The 18,690-nt window shown below is 46.2% G+C and overlaps 1 protein-coding gene across 1 annotated transcript in view; it reads right to left on the minus strand.

The window, feature by feature from the left end:
* Window positions 1–10,065: 10,065 nt before the first annotated feature.
* Window positions 10,066–18,690, minus strand: part of LOC144130372 (cell adhesion molecule Dscam1-like) — a 196,001-nt gene continuing 187,376 nt past the window's right edge. Inside the window, exons 25-31 of the mRNA XM_077664298.1 lie at window positions 17,982–18,048; window positions 17,044–17,194; window positions 14,939–15,072; window positions 14,814–14,854; window positions 13,428–13,500; window positions 11,459–11,552; window positions 10,066–10,295 (exon numbers count right to left, since the gene is read on the minus strand). Of these exons, the coding sequence (XP_077520424.1) occupies window positions 15,063–15,072; window positions 17,044–17,194; window positions 17,982–18,048 (228 nt within the window). The 3' untranslated portion in view covers window positions 10,066–10,295; window positions 11,459–11,552; window positions 13,428–13,500; window positions 14,814–14,854; window positions 14,939–15,062. The remainder of the gene's footprint in view (window positions 10,296–11,458; window positions 11,553–13,427; window positions 13,501–14,813; window positions 14,855–14,938; window positions 15,073–17,043; window positions 17,195–17,981; window positions 18,049–18,690) is intronic.

The following is an 18,690-nucleotide window of genomic DNA, read 5'->3' on the forward strand; positions in this document are numbered from 1 at the left end:
ACCTTACAGAAATGAGGCATGGCTCCAGGCTTAAGCTGCAGGCTGGCAGGAGGCCTCTTGATCAGACCGAGATCCCGGGAAAACACATCGTGGTAGTCGCCAACTATGTTTATTGCTCCTGTAGATTCTTGCGGTGGGTCTAGGAAGTCTTGCGTCGACGACTGGAGAACTGGTACCCCCGCTCTGTCAAGCAAATTAATCAGGTCACGGCCATAAACATTTAGTCCCAAACAGTTGAGCACGATAAGCGAGCAGTTTATGGAAACTGTCTTGTATCGCACGCACAGCTGTAATTCTCCAAGCACTGGCAGTGGTCCAACATAACTTCTCACGCGAAGGCTTAAGCGCCGGCCAATTTTCGCGATGCTTGTAAAAAACATCCCGAGAAATGACGCAGACAGGCGACCCTGAATCCACTTCCATGAGAAGTTGCTCACCATCCCAAGTGAAAGTGCTCCGTATCGGGGCCTCGAGACGACTACTTTGTGCAGGAACTAGTATGCATAAATGCGCCCCTTCATTACCGTCCTCAGGCACGGCTACTTCCAGAGTCAAGGCTTTTCTGTTCAGTAGTTGTGGTGTGACGTGGCCTTTATAGCCGGTGATGCAACACACCTTTGCAAGATGGCCTCGGTACCCACAGCGATAACAACTTGCTCTGATCTAACTGAAACTGGGTCGTGATGCTTGCCACTACCTCATTGAACACACTGCTGTGGCACAAAAGGAACACCGATTTGTGCTTGGAAGCTTGTGTCTTCTGGTATCATATTTGTATTCTGGTATCATATTTTCAGCATCGTGTTCAGTGCCTTCGGCAGACAGTGCCAACGCTTCACACTCTTCTAGCGTTAAATCCTGTTTCGCTAATATTTGCTTACGCAATGTGACTGAACGCACGCCACAGACATTGCAGTTGTCTGCTATTAAGCGAACAGCAACGAGAAACGTGCTAAGGGTTTCGACGGTAAGCTGTGAGCGGTTGAAGAACTTGCAGCTCTCGGTTATCTCGTGCTTTTTCGGATCGTAGTACTCATCGAAACTTTGAACGACTTCCTTGTAAGTCAATTCATTTGGCGTACATGATGCAACTCTGCCAGCTAGCACTTGAACCGTCTTGCTAGACAACACCGAAGCCAGTAGAGCTCACTTCTTAGACCAGTTCGTTAAACTGTTAGCTACGAAATACGAGAGAGAGAGAGAGAGAGACTCTTTAATGAAGAAACAGAGAATTTAGCCGGCGTTTCAATATCGCTGGCATGCTACTCTGCGTAGGGAGGGGAATTTGGGAGATAAAGACTGAAGGAGAGCAGCGTGGAAGAGGTGGGAAAAAAAACGAAGATAAAATGCAGCCATGAAATGGGTATTAAGGATGCAGTGGCGAGTATTGATGTAACCTATGGAATGATGGAGTGCATAGTCCGACGAATGGGCTGACGAAGTTCACTGCAAGAAGAATGCATGAAGGTAACCTGCAAGTGAATTTAGAGCTTATCGAGAAGTCCAATGTCTTTTAAATATGTAAAAAGAAAGTTCATTGCAAGTCTCTGTTGCCTGAAGCAGGCTAAGGGGCCTAAAACTTTGTCTATTGTTAGGGGCACTGGGCAGAGCTTCTGCATGCAATGTTCATAGTACGCACGCTCGTTAGCATACGCAGGGCACTCAAGCAGGATATGTTCCACAGTTTCTATCGAAGCACAGTTGTCACAGTGCGGACTGTTCATTTGTCCAAAACGGTATCGCAGGCCATTTGTATATGCAGCATTCAGACGAAGTCGGTGACAAAGTGTTTCGAGTTGTCGAGGAATTCTGGGTGAGAGTCTTGATCTAAGATGTGGGTCGATTGAGTGAAGAAATTGGTACTGATGTGTCGGCAAACTCCAAAGCCGATACGCTTCTTCGTACGCAAAACTTTTAGCCATTTGGGACGCATCAGATTTCGTGAGAAAACTTCGAATGTATTTCTGATGTTGATGGCCCTTACGGGCCGCTTCATCTGCTTTTTCATTAGCCATAATGCCACAGTGAGCAGGTACCCAATGAAATGTTATGCAGTGGCCTGCGGCAATAGCTAAATGATGGATATACCCAATGTCCAGGAAAACTGGCTGGTGATTCGTTTTCTTCAGCAGGTTGGCCAGGATCTGCAGAGATGCTTTTGAATCGGTGAAGATAACCCAACGGCCGGCGGTTCGGCGCAGGATGTAAGAAACAGCTTCCTTAATGACGTGAAGCTCAGCTGTTGTAGAGGAGGTCCTCCGCTGCAGCCGGTAAGAAAGGGCATGGCCTGTTGAGGGCACATAAAGGCCACAAGAAGTTTCTTTAGTAGTTGAACCATCGGTGAAGATATGGGTGTGCTGCGTATATTCTTCGATTAAGTAGGCGAGAGTAGCTTGCAGAAGTGCTGCCTGTGGCATGCGGCTCTTTGCATTCACACCTGGAACAGACTTCTTCACCTTTAGAGGAGAGAGTGTCCATGGAGGAAAGGCCAGAGGTAGTAGTTTCTGTGGCTGATTAATAGTAGGAAGGGGCAGGAGCTGCACTGCCTGGCCAAAGCTAGAGTTGCTGTGAGTTAGGTGGACACGGTGTAGGAAGTGCTTCTTCCCTTGCAGGACATGGCGGAGATGGGTACGCATAGTTTCCTGGGCGGCAATTACCTCTAGTGGGAGACATCCTGCCTCCGCTACTGTTCCTGATGCAGAGGAACCCTTTGGGAGGCCAAGACATATTCGCAGGAAGTTGTTCCGTGCGGCATTGAGAGTCTTATTGCTTGATGTAGATAATCTTTGAAGCACTGGTAGACAGTAGCGCAAGGTTCCTTCAACGTAGGCTTTTTCAAGCAGAAGCATTGATCGGCAGTTGCTACCCCACCTTGTTCCCGCCATGAACCTGAACACTTGCGATGCTGCAGTAATCCTCGCACGGAGATTTTTGATCTGAGGTGACCATGACAGATTATAGTCGATTACAACACCCAGGAATCGCTGAGATCGTACATATGGCAGCGATCGTCCGCCTAGGAGCAGCGGATATCGGGTCATCGTTTTTCTTGTAAACGCCATTGCAACACTCTTTTCTGGCGAGACGAAGACCTCTGGAAGCCAGGTACATCGAAATGTGCAATAGTGCTCTCTGAAGACGTTGCTGGGTAATATAGCGCGAACGTGACGCGGTCCAGATGCAGATATATCAGCATAAATTGCTATGCGGACCCCTCGCGGAAGGTGTCTTCTTATGTGAATAAGGACAATATTGAACAGGAGAGGGCTGAGCACCGCTCCCTGTGGTACGCCCCTCTCCACTGCGTGAAAGCGTGTTGGACCGTTTGGAGTGGTAATAAAAATTTGTCGTTCTTTTAAATAATGCCCAATCCACTTGTATAGCCTTCCTCCAAGGCCAAGACTGCCAAAGGCTGCGAGAATTGCATGGTGAAAGACGGAGTCAAAAGCGGCCTTGATGTTGAGGAAAACGGCTGTTGGGATGTACCCCGCATGAAGGTACTCCTCAATTGATGAGACGAGGGCGATGATACTGTCAGTCGCAGACCTGTTTTGACGGAACCCGTTCATTTCTTGGGGGAACTCATTTCGGCTTTCTAGGAACCAAGTTATGCGCTTGCAGATCATGCGCTCCATGAGCTTACCTACGCAGCTCAGTAGGGCAATGGGCCGGAATGATGCGTAGCTTGTTGGCTGCTTACAGGGTTACAAAATTCGAAATACGCTTTTGCTCTGACTAGGTAAGGTTTCCACGGATCTTTTGTTTCTTAGAAGTCCGGCAACTGTAGGCAGGCCATGGTTACAAGCTGCCGCTCCGAGACAGCTTGCAGGCAGGGAGCTTAGGGATCCGTCTTGGTTTCACGGGTAAAAAAAAAAATAGTCCGGTCGCCCTGTCGCATCGCCAGCTGCTCAGCTGCAGCAAGCAGACGCAGACACACGTGGCGGGGAATGAGCGTTTATTCTGCCAGATCAGGCAGTATAGAGCATACGGGGAAAGGGTGGGGGGGGGGGGGGGTCCAGAGCAGAAACGGCTATCGCTCGAACCATCGACAGAAACACAAAAAGGGGAGAGGGGGTTCGACGTGAAAGATGTGCTGTTCGCAACACACAGGATATACGTTCTAAGCACACTGACACGAGCACGTCGCTCATTGGAGACGAAGTCGTCCCCCATCTGGGACGGAACGGCATTCGGCTGCGAAAGCGCAACCTGCCCCTCCAACTCGCGCGCGGAGAGGCGTTATGCGTCGATGCACGCCTTGTGCACTTGAATCAGCGTAGACGACGACAACGTTTCATTCAACTGCCTGTACTCAGGCTCTCCGTTATTCTCGGATGAAATTTCTTGGCGAATTCGTGATTGATATCGGCACGGCTACCGGGAAAGCCCGTCCACGCCGCTCAAGTCGTTCGCTACCTCGCCTGGCGTGACCGTTCGCAAGTCGACAGCCCAAGTGGAGAGTAGGAGTGCCTCCCTCGAAAACAACGCCCCCTCCCAGCTGCTTAAGTCAGTAGCCGCGGCCTGTCCTCGTCCCCTCGTCTTTCTGTGCGGACAAGGACGCGAAATTGCACGGTCTCCTCACAAACGCGGGTGACTTGACGGAGTGTGAGCGCGGGCGCATCTTATCCTTGTTGAACGATTTCGAGGAGATATTTACTGACCTCCCCAGCTGCACAAAACTGGAGCAGCACCGCATTGAACCAGGTGACGCACAGCCTTGGAAATCTAATCCCAGACCGGTCAGCCCCACCAAATGGCAGGTGATTGACGTGGCGCTCCAAGAGCAGCTCGATACGGGCATTGTTCGCCGCTCAACGAGTTCCTGGGGATTGCCAGTCGTACTCGTCCGCAAAACGGAAGGTAGCTAACGCTTGTGCGTGGGCTACAGGCGATCGAATGTAGTCGCACAGAAGGATGCGCAACTTTACCGAAGCGTTGACGATATGATCTCAAACCATGGCGGAGTGAGATATTTTTCTACTCTGGACGCGAGCAAACGCTATCTCCAAGTGGAGGTGCCACCAGGTGACGATTGCAAAGCGGCATTCACATGCCACAGGGGTCTCTATGAATTCGTTAGGATGCCCTTCGGTTTGTCCGGAAGCCCGAGCACTTTTCAGCGGCTGATTTACCGGGCACTCAGCGACGCCAAATTGAATCACGACCTTGTTTACCTGGGAGACATCGTAATTTACTCTCTTACCATCGAGGAACACTTCGATCATCTTGGGGACATCCTGAGAAAGCTCAGAGCAGCAGGCCTCACAATCAACACCGCCAAGGTGCTGGTGTGCAGAGCGGAAGTCCACCTATTCGGCTACCGCTTGCGGTGCGGACAAGTTTCCCCAGACCCTGAGAAGCTTCGCTCGAAATTGGATTTCCTAGCGCCGAACGACGTGAAGGCCGTGCGCCTCTTTCTCAGAACTGTCGCCTACTACCGCCAGTTTATTCCAAACTGGATACGCCTGCAAGCCCCAATCACAAGTTGTTAAGGAAGGCAGCCCAGTGGGAACGCGAAGAGGAAGAGCAGATGAGTTTTTGTCAGCTAACCCATGTTATCACTGATAACGCGTCACTGAAACTGCCACACCTAGATAGGTCAATTGTGATCCAGACACATGCCTGCGATTTCGAAGTGGGCGCTGTGCTTCACCAAATGGAGGACGAACAACTACGACCCGTGTAATTTTCCAGCCGTGCGCTAACGCGAGTACTAAATATGCTTGGCAATCATCTACAAACTACAAATATTCGTGATTCACGGAGAAGGAACTAGCTTCACGGTCGAAACCGACCACATGGTCTTCATATGGCTAACCCGCCTTCGCGAGCCAAGAGGAGAATCGCGCTTTGGGCCTTAATGCTACAACGCTTCGAATTCGAAGTGAGCTGCCGAAAAGGGGCCACAAACGTCGTTGCTGACGCGTTGTCGTGCGCGCCGATTACCGACCCGCCTACAAACGGTGCAGAGGAGGAGCCGGCATGGCAACTTCATCAAGCGTCGCGAGAGCTGAGCTGAGTGGAGAAAAATCTCGCTGGATTGTACGCACATCTCGTTGGTGTGAAGGATCCCGTCGAGAGAGCATTCAGCAGGGAAGAGCTTATCAATGCTCAGCAGGTATACCCTTATGCTTCAGGCGGCTGGTCGCCGGTCTTAGTGAAGAGACGAATCGCCCGACAAATCTAGTCAAAGGGCGCCAGGAAAGAGCGGGGAATGCACTAGGCGCGAGGTCTAGACCAGCTTGCACTGCCGCGAGTGAGATGAAGAGGTTCCTGCTTGATGCCGACGGAGCTTTTCTGAAATGCCAGGCAAAGAGGACTCAAACGAATGCTTCAAAGCCGTGATCCGGCACCAGCTCAGGCAAGCTGTGATGCATCATTACCACGACGCGGACGGCCATGGTAGCAAGCCAAAGACATGGAAGAAACTATGTCGGTTCGCTACTTGGCCTATAATGAAGGTTCAAGTACGTTAATACGTACAAACCTTTCATGTCTGCCAAGAGAGAATGCCGAGAGGGGAGGGCCACCCGGCTGGCTTCAACCGATCGTGAGCACAAAGCAATGGGAAATCATGGCATGTGACCTGATCGGGCTGCTGCCGCGAAACAAAAGAGGGCACAAATGTGTGCTAGTTGTCGCTTGCCACTACATCAGAATCGCTGAATTCTATTCGTTGCGAAAAGGCACTACGAAGGAGATCCTGACGAAAATGTCAGGATTGTTGTGACATTTAGCATTCCTCGACCTATTGATCACAGACAATGCCTCGTACTTCACGTAGAAAGTTTTTCGTCATTACGCTCGTGACGACTGGTTGATCACGAGGTTTGACGAGTGTCTGTAGCAAGGGAGTAATCCTTGGACATGCTACGGCAGTGTACTCCTTGACGGTTGTCAACAAGAGCGAGCTTTGTGATCGTTTTTCTACATTCGTTGCGGTATGAATGATACGAGCCTCATGAAAACCATTCTAAGACTTGCTTTCAATGCCATTATGTTCCTCGAGTTCGAACATTGGGATGAAAAGGTTTGTGTTCGGCAGGAGGACCAACTTTGGGTGCATCACAGAGGCGCCGGTTTCCCGTTGGAATCCGAAGCGTTGACGAGGCCGCCGAGTTCTCTGGAGCCTGCAGGTCCATTTCCTCGGGTAGTGTCGGGTACGTACATAGTTTGGTCACTCGGAGTAGTCCGACGGGGCCAGGCAAGCAAGAAAAAATTGACGCGGGTAATGCCTAGTAGCGGTAGCCGCCGGCAGTAACCTGGGCAGCGGGGGCCGCGACAGGCACAGATCTATAGCAGTGTCCCAGAGGCCGATAACATTATAGCAAGGCAGGAGCATGCTGGCAACTTGTCCATCGCTATTTCCGGCCTGAATTCGAGCCCGCAGGTCATTTGGTTCATTCGTTATCCTGAAGTGCTGGTCTTGTAATATTGCCCTTGTGATTTGCACGCAGCTACGGTACGTTAACCCCCTCTCCCTCGTACGGACACACGCGCAAGTGCACACACCGACGTTCTCAACGATGTATGCGCCCTCCCTTGCCACTGAGAAATACCATAGCGTTATGGAAATTATGTATGAGGAAGCATTGTTACAGTGTTCTTATGGCATTCATAATGCAGCGTTGCTTGACTTCGTTAGTTCGCCTTAAATAAGAAACGCTACTTTTTTCAGAGGCGGCTTCGTTTTGCATAATCAACATTAGCGGTCAAATGTTTAGGGTAATCACTTAGGGTGGAGTAAATTTGTAATAATGGAGTAATTACTCATTGGCATCCACCCAAGCGCGGCCTTACGGCTACAAAGGAAAACTATACAGCTTTCTCAGAAACATCCCAGTGAAAGTAAAATTCGCTCTACCACCTGAGCTAACCTCGATGACAAGCTTTGGTAGGGCGAGAGCAAACTTTTAACTGCGAAGTTTCTGAAAAAGCTGTATAGCTTTCCTTTTTAGACACAAGGCTGCTCTTGGTTGCGTGCCAATGAGTAATTACTCCCTTATTAAAAATTAACAGCGGCATAAAAGGCATGCGCGCAAATTTTTTGAAACCTTTGTGCCAAAAATATTCAATTGCATGGCTATCAATCTTTCCAGGGAGAATACGGTGCTCACAGGAACTAGCAGACGAGTTCGAAACACTCGAATATATGGGAGCTTGATCTGGATAGATGCCCTGTACGAGCGAAAATAAAAAGTTTCTCTACATACACTAATTTCACGATGGCCCACTTAGATGCCACCTAAATGGCGAGGCACACATATCGTTGAACGCAGACTTCTCAAGTGTGAGAATTACTTTGACACGGGTATGCTCCACGATTGAAGAACGGATCACTGCGCTGCAAGAACTAAACAAAAAAGAGTAAATTACGTTTGCCACCTGAAAGCTTCTAGTTTTGAAGAGAGGAGGCTAGGGAGCGCCAGCTTCTTTCCGAGAGGCTGTTCGCAGGGTGAATCGGCGAGACGAAAAAAATCAATGCCGAGAACATGAATGCTGAGGCAGATAATGAGCGCTAGCTACCGAGGTACAATAAAGTTGCATTCCTATTTATTGATCGTCGATACAGCTTATTTCTTGTATATGGTCATAATCACGGCCTCATTAACGAAGAAGTTATTTGGCAATCATACCGACCACTTCTTCTAACCCCCCCCCCCACCATGCTTCAAACTTCCCCCTAGTTTCCAGTTCTGGGCCCATCCGATACTGGAAATGACACGAGCGGTAACCAAAAGATAGCCGAGCAACGGGAACCATTTCAGGTATCCTGAAGAGGTGGCAAACGTATTCGAACTTTCTACCCTCCGCCCCTTCGGCTCCCAGAACTCGCACAGAGGTCTGGACGCGTGTAGTGCTACACTTTCGCGGATTACGCCCTGTGGGCTGCACGCCTCCTGCTCGCAGTTGTATGGGGGAGGCCGCATCGAAAGCAGCAGGCTCGCTGCCGATTCCCGTGGCTCCGGTGCTGAGTCGGTGATGGGGAGTTTGGAAGCGCCCCCCCCCCTCCCCACTTCCCCAAAAGTCCTGTGAGCGTATTATGGCTTTGGTTGCCACTTTTTTGGTCGTCTCTCTCTTTTCCGTGCGGAACTTATATGGGGCGTCTGCATGTCGTTCAGTTTTCATTACCACGAAATGGGGGGCATGGCGGCGGCACAGAAATAGAGGGAACCGCAGTCTTTTGTGTTCGCCTCGGACACTTCGCACACACAGACACCATCCCGGCTTGCCTGCGAACCTTTGCCCCTAGAGCTAGCGCTTTAAAGTGTTTTCCGAACATTGCTCGCCTATTCTAGCTTAAAATTTTGCCTATTTATGAAGTTTTATTCTTTTATAGCATGGACGATTGCTGTACAGCGCACATGGTTTATGTCCTAGGGTTTACAGGATTGTTTCTATTATTAGAGGTTTATTTTTTTATTACCAACGGTTGGAAATTTGTTTCTCGACTTGAGAGGTGTTTCTAGCTTTTTCTTAGCGAGAGTTCAGAAAGAGTCGCTTTCAGAGATAGTCCAATACTAACAAATAGAACATTTCCTGCTCACTGCCAAATAAAACTAGCTAATTTTGTTCAGCTGTGTTTAAAGGCGGCGAATGATCCCCAGCTTTCCTCATGTTGTGGTCCCACTACTTAAATCAAAATATTTGGCAGGTCGGTTATTGGCCTCGTTCATGCACCAAGCCCTTATGAGAGACATTTAAAAAAAATTCTTATTGGGAAAATTAAAGCAATTGTGGCATCTTAATACACTCGAGCTGTCAAATAAAGAATACTTGGGCACATACATCAGCTTCTCTAAATTTTTATCAGCATTAAAACGAAATGCTTCAAGGCTCTTCAATTTGCTTTTATCCCCGCATACAAGCATACCTGTAAGTATCCTTGTCATCGCTCGCGTCCCCAAAAAAAAATATACTCACGTGCGAGTATTGCGTAGTGCTGTTTTTAAGAGATGATAAACACTTACATAAGCAAGAATTGATCTTGTGAAGGCATTCACCCCTCTCATCGCATCCATTTTCACTTGATACATATCAGTGAAGAAAGAAGAGAGCCAGCCTCGCAGTGCAAAAATTTATTTGTTCTCATAGCTTAGACGAAAATAACTTTATTACATTACTTTCATTCTTAAGCATGATCCTGTTCTTGGTATGGGTGAAAAAGAAATGACACAGATGATGATTGTACTTGGCAGCATTGAGCGACCTGGCGGCGGCTGTTGTAGGCTGTTGAAGTCAGTTGACACACAGCATTTTCTCACATCGCTGGAAGCCTGTAGCTGTACATTCCCCTGAAAACAAATAACCAGAAAGTTATTATCTCTGAAATAAGGCGCCACAAGGTATAGATCGCCTTGAGACAAAATGTGTACCGTTTAGAGCCGGGGACATTAGCTCGTGTTCGCTCATTGCTCGCCATTGTTTACATGCGGTGCTGTTCAGTCACCGCCAATGTGCATGCCGGCGACCACACATGCTAAGGCTATTCCTTTTGCCTTATATATTTAGATATTTTCGGATGTCAGGAGCCTGTTTTATAGTGCCATCATAATCGGTGTGCCGCAGCCATGAGAAACACAACGATAAAGATTGAATACAAGAGTTTTATAGGAGGACTTAACAAAACAGCATAATAGAAAAAACAAACAAACTAGGAAGCTGCTATAAGAACAAGTTTAAGGAACATTCCTATGCTCTCAGGAGAGCAGATTTCAGGGAAATGCCATAGAGAAGATGACGGCCTAGCAGCCTATATATCGATAATAGCGTAGTATGAAGTAGCTGCAATGGTATTTCCACCTTTCAGTTTAATCTTATCAGTGTAGAATACAATGTGACGATTCAGTTGAATAATCAAAATAAATAGTAACCTTTTAGATTTACCAAACACAATCGCGAGGTGACTACAAACTTCATATTCCTGTACTTTTAAATAATGATTTATCCGTGCTGAAACATTAGGTTTAGTATACTATTAGAACTATTTCAAAGGAAGAATCAAAGTGGCTCGGAGAAGGATGGAACAAGAATATATGTTGGTTTGAAAAAGGAAAACAATTTCTCTTTCTCCTACTACCGAATTCGTCTTAGGTAGACATGCACGAGAAAACTTTGTAGCCTTTCGATTCCTCAGTCACTAATGACGCTGCCAGAATATAAGGAATAACCAAATACATAACGACCATTAACGCATTGATTGCAACGATCTGCACTACTTGGGACAAGGTTATGTTATTTGCAATGAACAAAGTCTCCACACGGGCTTAGAGCACAGCAGCCTTCTATTACGTGCACAAATATATCGGTTCACGTATCAAGGAATAACTCGTTTATTGCTCTTTTGTAAATAGCACTGCATAGTCTCTAAGACGCCTTTAAATGAAGTCGTTAGACCTGACGTTGCGAGCGCACAGGGACGTAAAATATGCTCAGTGATACTGCTATTTTTCCGCACCTTTTAGGCGCTTGACATCGCCTTCCAGGGGCCTGGAGCAGCCGATCCTTTTTTCACTCTTCATTTCAAAATCATTGCCTCTTACCTATCTTGTCTGGAAGGGTAGAAAGACAATGACGCTATATTTATCGACAAAGCATTGTATCAATTTCTTCAACTCTAGTTATTGGTTATAGAAGGAGTTCTTTAGTTTGCGCAAAAAATAGTTGCTAGGCTAAAATCAGATGACAATCAAATGAAAGAAAAAGTAAATGGAAAAAAAATTGTGATGAAAGAAATAAATGCGACTGACTGATCCTGTGATTGCTTAAATTCTTTATTAATTATTAGATCACTCAGTCAATTCATGAAATATTTAAATAACTGACAGCTCGATCCATTGATTGATTTATTTATTGATTCACTGGCTGAATGACTGACTAATTTATTAATTAATTTATTTATTTATTGATCCATTACATGTGGACGAAAGCGTAGCACAAGGCAAGCTGTAAAGTCAAATCTATTTAAGAAAATTTCTTTAAGTGCCTAGATCCACTATGCAAGAAATATTTATAGTTCGACAAAGAGTAGTGTCAGCGGAAGTGCGCAAGGAAATAAACGGCACGCTGTTTCTTGAATTACAAGCCATTTTGCTCTGGTCTCTGTTTTGCATTTAATCAGAGACGCTATCAAAAAACGCATCTGAGGAGTCGTAACGCTTTGCTGACGTGTAAACAACGTAGTTTCTGAAATTACACAGGTCTCTTCGCAGCCCTTTGGGTAAGAAAACTGATAAATAAAGGCATAGTAGCGTTTTCTGCGCTACTTTCTAGAAACGTTGCACAGTGTAAAACTTCATAATATACGCAAACGAGTGATCGCACCTGTTCTGCTTTCTTTTGACCCACGAGGCGCATATAACTTTGACGCAACTGGTGGTCTTAGGGAGCCGTGTAACTATATCACGGAAAATTTTGCTCTTTGAGTTTGTGAGTTTATTTCTGCCAGTCTTGCGTTTATGCCTTACATGTCAAGAAAAATTAACCGGCGTTTGGTGCTTCCTTCCAGACATTACGTTTCCTGAGCCCATTTTATTACAAATTGCATCTTCTCTGCACCCAATGCAACACGACTATATTTTTGAAAATGAAATCAAATTTGTTTTCCGTTTCATACATAGCAGGCAGCACTACCAAAGATAGAGCGCCTGTCTAAGCAGGCTAAGTCCGCGCGCAAAATGAAATTCGCCCTAAAACCCAAATAAACAGCAAGCACATTTCGTTGCGAAAGATATTAAGTGCCATGAATGACAATCTCCTGGACTTGGTTTAACTCTTGCCACATTTTCCTCCCCCCAAATCATCGAGACTTTGAGAAGCAAGAATGACTTTGGCGGTCTGATACCTGACTTGCAGGGCCCTGACTCCACCCGCGCGTAAAAAGTAGTTCACGCTCAGTGAAAACTATAGCCAGAAAGACCGAGTACTGAGCGCCTCACAGCTGCTACCGTAATTTTCAGCGCTTCCAATTCATTTTTTACCGCTCTTTATTTTCGACCAGACAATCCCTGAGGCTTCGAGATGGACGAATGATACGTGGCGGAGTAATATGATTTCGCGGACGCACTACTTCCGCAGCTTACGCAGCGTTGTTTGCTATGCATGAAACGGAGTATAGTTATCGTACCAGGCTGCACTTAGTGTCCCTGCATTGCGAAAGCGGATTTCGGAAATTTGAGCAGTGTTAAATGTAACATCACTTGGAAAACGCCACCTTTTCGTTTCCGTTTAAAAACTGGCCACATGTGGCGGCTGCGCTTCTTCAACACATATAGTTTTCGACCTGCACATCACCATTTGAACAAATATATTTTCTAACTATTTGATTAGTTTAACAAGCGGACACTGGGAATGATGTCACTTCAAAATGTGGTAAAGTTTCAGACCAAAGAATTCTTGCATTACAAGTGCCACTAAGGTTTGCGTACCTTCATGATGCAGGAGCTTTTGATAGTGCGCCCTTTGTGCTCCAAAGTTGTTTCAGACAGGATCGATCTAAGCCTTGGACATAGAAAAAAAGGATTATAAAGAAATATGCTTCTTTCTAGAAATACCTCGATGGCGTTCATAACAAGCACAAATTTACTACGGTGCCCCATGACCGATGTCGTCCCTTAAGAGATTTTGTAATCACATAATAGGAGTAGAGATCATAAATGATAATATATCGGTCTTGTCAAATTATTATTATTATTATTATTATTATTATTATTATTATTATTATTATTATTATTATTATTATTATTATTATTATTATTATTATTATTATTATTATTATTATTATTATTATTATTATTATTATTATTATTATTATTATTTTCTTGCCTTGCACCTCTGGCACTGACGTCTTAGGAAAGGCTGTGTCCGATCGCTATTGTGCATGTAAACCTAGCTTTCGCCACTGCTTCGATTGACCGGTCGCCCTACGAGCGACAGGAAGTGCTGATGTCACACGAGCGGCTGCTCAACGACAACATAGAACGTTAGAAAATGACAGAGAGCTCCCTCCGCCCTTGGCCAGTGTGCGTCACAAAGGACCCTGCAATTATAAGCTGAGATCTTCCCCGAGATAAACCCTTCACCCTCAGTACGTTAGCCTACAACAGTAGACTAACGACTCAGCGCCCCATTAATTCCGGCGGTCTTTTGTAATCGGTGTCTGCAGAAAATTGCGCTGCTCTGCGAAAGTTGGGACTAGTTCGGGCTGTATTATCGTTCATTTCTGAAATCCCCAACTGTAATGACACCGAGCAACACGCAGCCGCTTTCGCCTTTCGCCTACATCGAAATGCGGCTTCCGTGGCTAAAATTTTTCACGCGACGTCATATTCACGGTTAGATGGCGCGAGATATTGTTTGCACGATGGTGCACGCCTTGTCACATTCGAGATTAGGCTCGACACTCCCGCCTCGCTTATATATGCGCACCAGGGTCCTCATTACCAAGAAATGGAGGAAATGTAATAAAAATTACTTTACGAGAGAACATTACAAAGAAGTGTCTCACATTGCATGTTCATATTTCAAATCAGAATAAAAAAATAGCTGAAACTAGTCAGCTCCAGCTTCATGGTGAGCTTCATTCTTGAGCTTTTAGTAGTTACGACTGCTGTATCTGCGTCCTTGTGTTCTGCTTGAAGTGATAGTTTATCTCTTAACCCACAGAAATATACTCCGCAGTCTCCAGTTTGCGCGATGCTAGCCTAGAAACCGCCTCCAGCTTCCGCATTAAGTAATGAAAGCGCTTCTAATGACAAAACAAACATTATATCTATACGTATGGAGAAAGTTTATTATTGGTTTAAAGACATTACCTTCTCAATCTGAAGCGCTTTCCTACAATCCATTCGGACACCTGCGAAATAAAGCGCACAATTAGGAAGGATCACATTTTCTAGGAAGGACATCTTTTACATGAATTTTCTGCATCATGGCGCACCGGATACTTTGCATCCTCTTCTTCGTCAGCATACCGGCCGGGCTCTTGTTCGGTCCGCGTCTGAGTTTCCTGGCAAGAATTTCAGGCCGGTTGTGTGCTGCGCCAGGTCTTCCTAGGACGGTGGTCATACTTCCCTGTAAAAGGATAAGCGCTGAATAGCCTGTGCAAAGACACACCATTGGCACATTGATATGAGCGCAGCAGTTATCTAACCATAATTATTATTTAAAGCCGCCGATGAGATTCACCAGGACGACCACTTATCCTGGGCGAATCCTACGCGGCTTCTACAATGCATCAACGTGTCTAGAGGTTTTGAACACTTGTCCAGTGACGCCATATACGGCCGCTTAATTACAACCTTCTCTCGTCTCTTCGAGAGCCATTGTTGGATGAAGGATTGCAAAAGAGATTTTAGATCCCCGTGTAGGTACTGGTGGTTTATTATGAAGGTCCAAGATTGGCTTGTGCATTTTAGAGCAGCGTTAGCGGGCTTGTGTAGGCCACAGAGTGGTTTATATAGGCTGCACTGCAACGAGCCGCAGTGATATTCCTTTTTTATTCCTTCTCAAAGTTGATAGTAAATTCAATATTTCAGAACAGCTTAAATATGCTCCGTCCCGTCGAGGGCCTTTGTGGTTTGACCGCTCGGCTACTAAGCTGAGTGGCTCGGTGCGATGAAGGTCGGGGCGGCCGCGTTCCGATGACGGGCCAACTGAAAAGGCGCCCGTGTACTCAGCGATTAAAACGTATGTTGAAGAACCCAAGATTGCCTATTAATAATCCGGAGCCCTCCACTGCGGTGTCCCTCATAGCTCGTTTGTCATTCCGGAACGTTAAACACCGCAATTTTTCATTTTTAAGGAGGCGGACATGTTTCAGAGCTCGATAGAACGGTAAAATATATATTTTTTCTATAGTTTTACTTCTGACGGTGCATCTGACACAAGCTTTTCACTATACTGAAGCGCGCAATAACCCTTTCAGGCGCTACGCCCACACATTAGGACACTACCTGAGACCTGTCAAACTCCTCGTCTCAAAGCGTTTAAGAAGGAAAACCAAAGTGCGGCTAAGGCCTTTCAAGGATGTAAGCCACGTGTAACGAAAAATTCAGCGATTGCTTCGGCGCAGCTTTGCAAATCTTCGCGTCAACTTCGTTATGCCTAGATGTGAGCGGAACGCGTATTTAGGCTGCCCGAACTGCTCGATATTGCCGGGCTCGGTGCGTCTGTCCGCGGAATCGTATCCGCCTAAAATTAGTTGCTGGGCGAGTTGGTATTTCATGCTTACATTCAGAGCGCAAAGACAAACACGGACACGTGTCCGTGTTCGTCTTTGCGCTGTGAATGTTAGCATCGTACCCGCCGCAGAGCTTCTGTCTCAAGAGGGTACGGCACCTCTGTGATGTTTGTGAAAGGGAGCGTCGCTTGCTGTGTTTAGCTTTTCTAAAGCGCTTCTTTCCTTCCAGCGTGGATATTTACCACTGGTAAAGGTGCGCCGGAGACAGAGTGCACGCATAGAAGATGATGACGAAGAGAGGATCGAGCTCACTGGCGGTGATCAATGGGCTCGCGGTTTTTTCCTCCAGAGAGCAGCGGTGCAGTGAGCAACGGAAAGGGTAGCGCTTCCAGGCGCCAGCCGCCGATCGATGGGTAGCGCTTCCTCCTTCGGCTCTAGTTTCCTCTACTCATCTCGTATTTCCCTTTCATTTCCTTCTGTCTGCAAACACCGACTGGACTACGCCGCGATCTCTGGAAATGAGGCGTTAACAGCTGCTGCTGCAAATCAGAGAGCTATGGTAGTTCCTCTAATATGTTTTGGATCCTTTCTCATTTCCTCATTTTTCCTTCGCCGGCAGTTTTGTAATTCCTGCGTGCGCTGTAATTTTTTTTTAGCAGCATATGAAGCCATATTTGAGTTATAACAGTGTACAATGTAGACAGAAGTTAAAGCATTGTTTAATTGCGACTAAACAGAAAGCCAGAAAATAGTGAGGAAGAAGTGCGCTAGGTTGAGGCGCCGCGATTAGCATGCGAGATTAACGGTGTTAAGCGCTGACGAGTTTCTCACTGAACGTTGCTTAAATGTGAGCGATAACTTACCTGTCTAGTCGGTCGGACTCGCCCGACTCGGACCAACGGTAAGCAGAACCAGTGGAATGATTGACGGCTTCAGGGCAGCCGCTGTAGCCGTACGCAGAAGTGCGGCCCTTGGCCGCCAGGCGCTGGTAGTACTGGTCTTTTTTGCACAGCTCTGCGAGAAGTAGGGCAATAGAAGCAAGAAGCAGCAAGCAATGAACGATTCAGGCTTACAGTAAACTGCTCTCTTAAGGCACTTAAGACAGTTGGCTGTCCGAATGGTTTCTAACGGCTTCTTCGTTTAATCACGCCACTGCACGAGAAACAAAAAGTACGCCACTGATGCAAGCCTCAGGAACTTTGCTGCGAGTCCTTCTTCTTCTTGCCCGTAAAACTCGTTATAGTTTTTGCGGTTAATGTTCATATACCAATCAATATTATCAGTATTAAACATGAGCAACTTGTCAAAGACATGACAGAAAATGATTGTGCAAAAAGCACAGCTGCAAGTTGGAAGGCCGAGTGAGGCTGTGGACAAGTGAAATAAATATCGGACACTGTTGGTTTAGCCCTGTCGCTTGAATGAACAGGACTTCACTTGGGTTGTTTTTGAATAACATACTGACTAGTCTTTATGAAAACCAGCAAGAAAAATAGCGAGCTTTTAAGACCGCTTTGTGACACAAATGATGGACGGAAGGAATATTCATTTTCTGTGTAGCGACTCTCTTCACTTGTGACGCAAAATAACATAATCAAAAATCCTTTTTTCATCCTCGAAAGCACAATCTTTGTGTGCTTTATAAGGGTTACATTTACATTATGCGTCGTAGTCAAGAGCAGGCAGATTTTGAGCAAGCGCGCAGTAAGTGTCTAGGGACACCATATCACGCACGCACCATCTTTGGGTGCTCTATAAGGGTTACTTTTACAATATCAGCACAAACGTTAAGCACTCTTACCTATGTGGTTTTGTAGCTTATCGTTGCACAATGCGTTCTTGATGTCACTCTTAAACCCTCGTGACCTCTGAAAAGACGAGAGAAGAAATAACGGACGCATTAAATAGCTCTGCTGTTTTTAAACCGCGATGTTTCCACTGCTTCTGGGATAATTGACTACGTCTCACAGGCCTGAAGCTATAAAGTCCTTCACGTAGAAGGGTAGCTGTTCCACAAAACAGAAGCAAATGAAAAGATAGACCTTAATGCTTCAACAAAGAATTTCGTCAATCTAAAAAGCTGCAGCTCAAAAGGCATGACGCAATAATACAATAAGACGGTAACAGCATAGGTTGATACAACAATATAAAATCGCAAAGCGCAGCTCACAGCCAGCCATCAATTAGCGCCTTATCAGATAGCAGCGCAATGAACTCGGAAATGCCTCCGTTTAAATCGGTTAGGCTTTTAACAGGCACCGTTCAGAAAGTCACGTGGAGCTTCATTCTCGATGTTCTGCCGCGATGCTATTAGCGCCCGGCTCACTTTTCAATGCGTGTGCATCTACTTTTTGGGGACGCGAAATTCACGTGGTTTCACTCAGAATCCTGTTCAAAATATCAGAAACGTCAGATTTCACGATATATTTGTCTATAGATCACATTAGACCAACTTTTCTTTTGTTTAGTGCAGCTTTCTTGCTCGCCGAATGTGAAATTAGCACGCAGCG

Source organism: Amblyomma americanum, chromosome 4 (assembly GCF_052857255.1).
Source record: "Amblyomma americanum isolate KBUSLIRL-KWMA chromosome 4, ASM5285725v1, whole genome shotgun sequence".
NCBI classification, from domain to species: Eukaryota; Metazoa; Arthropoda; class Arachnida; order Ixodida; family Ixodidae; genus Amblyomma; species Amblyomma americanum.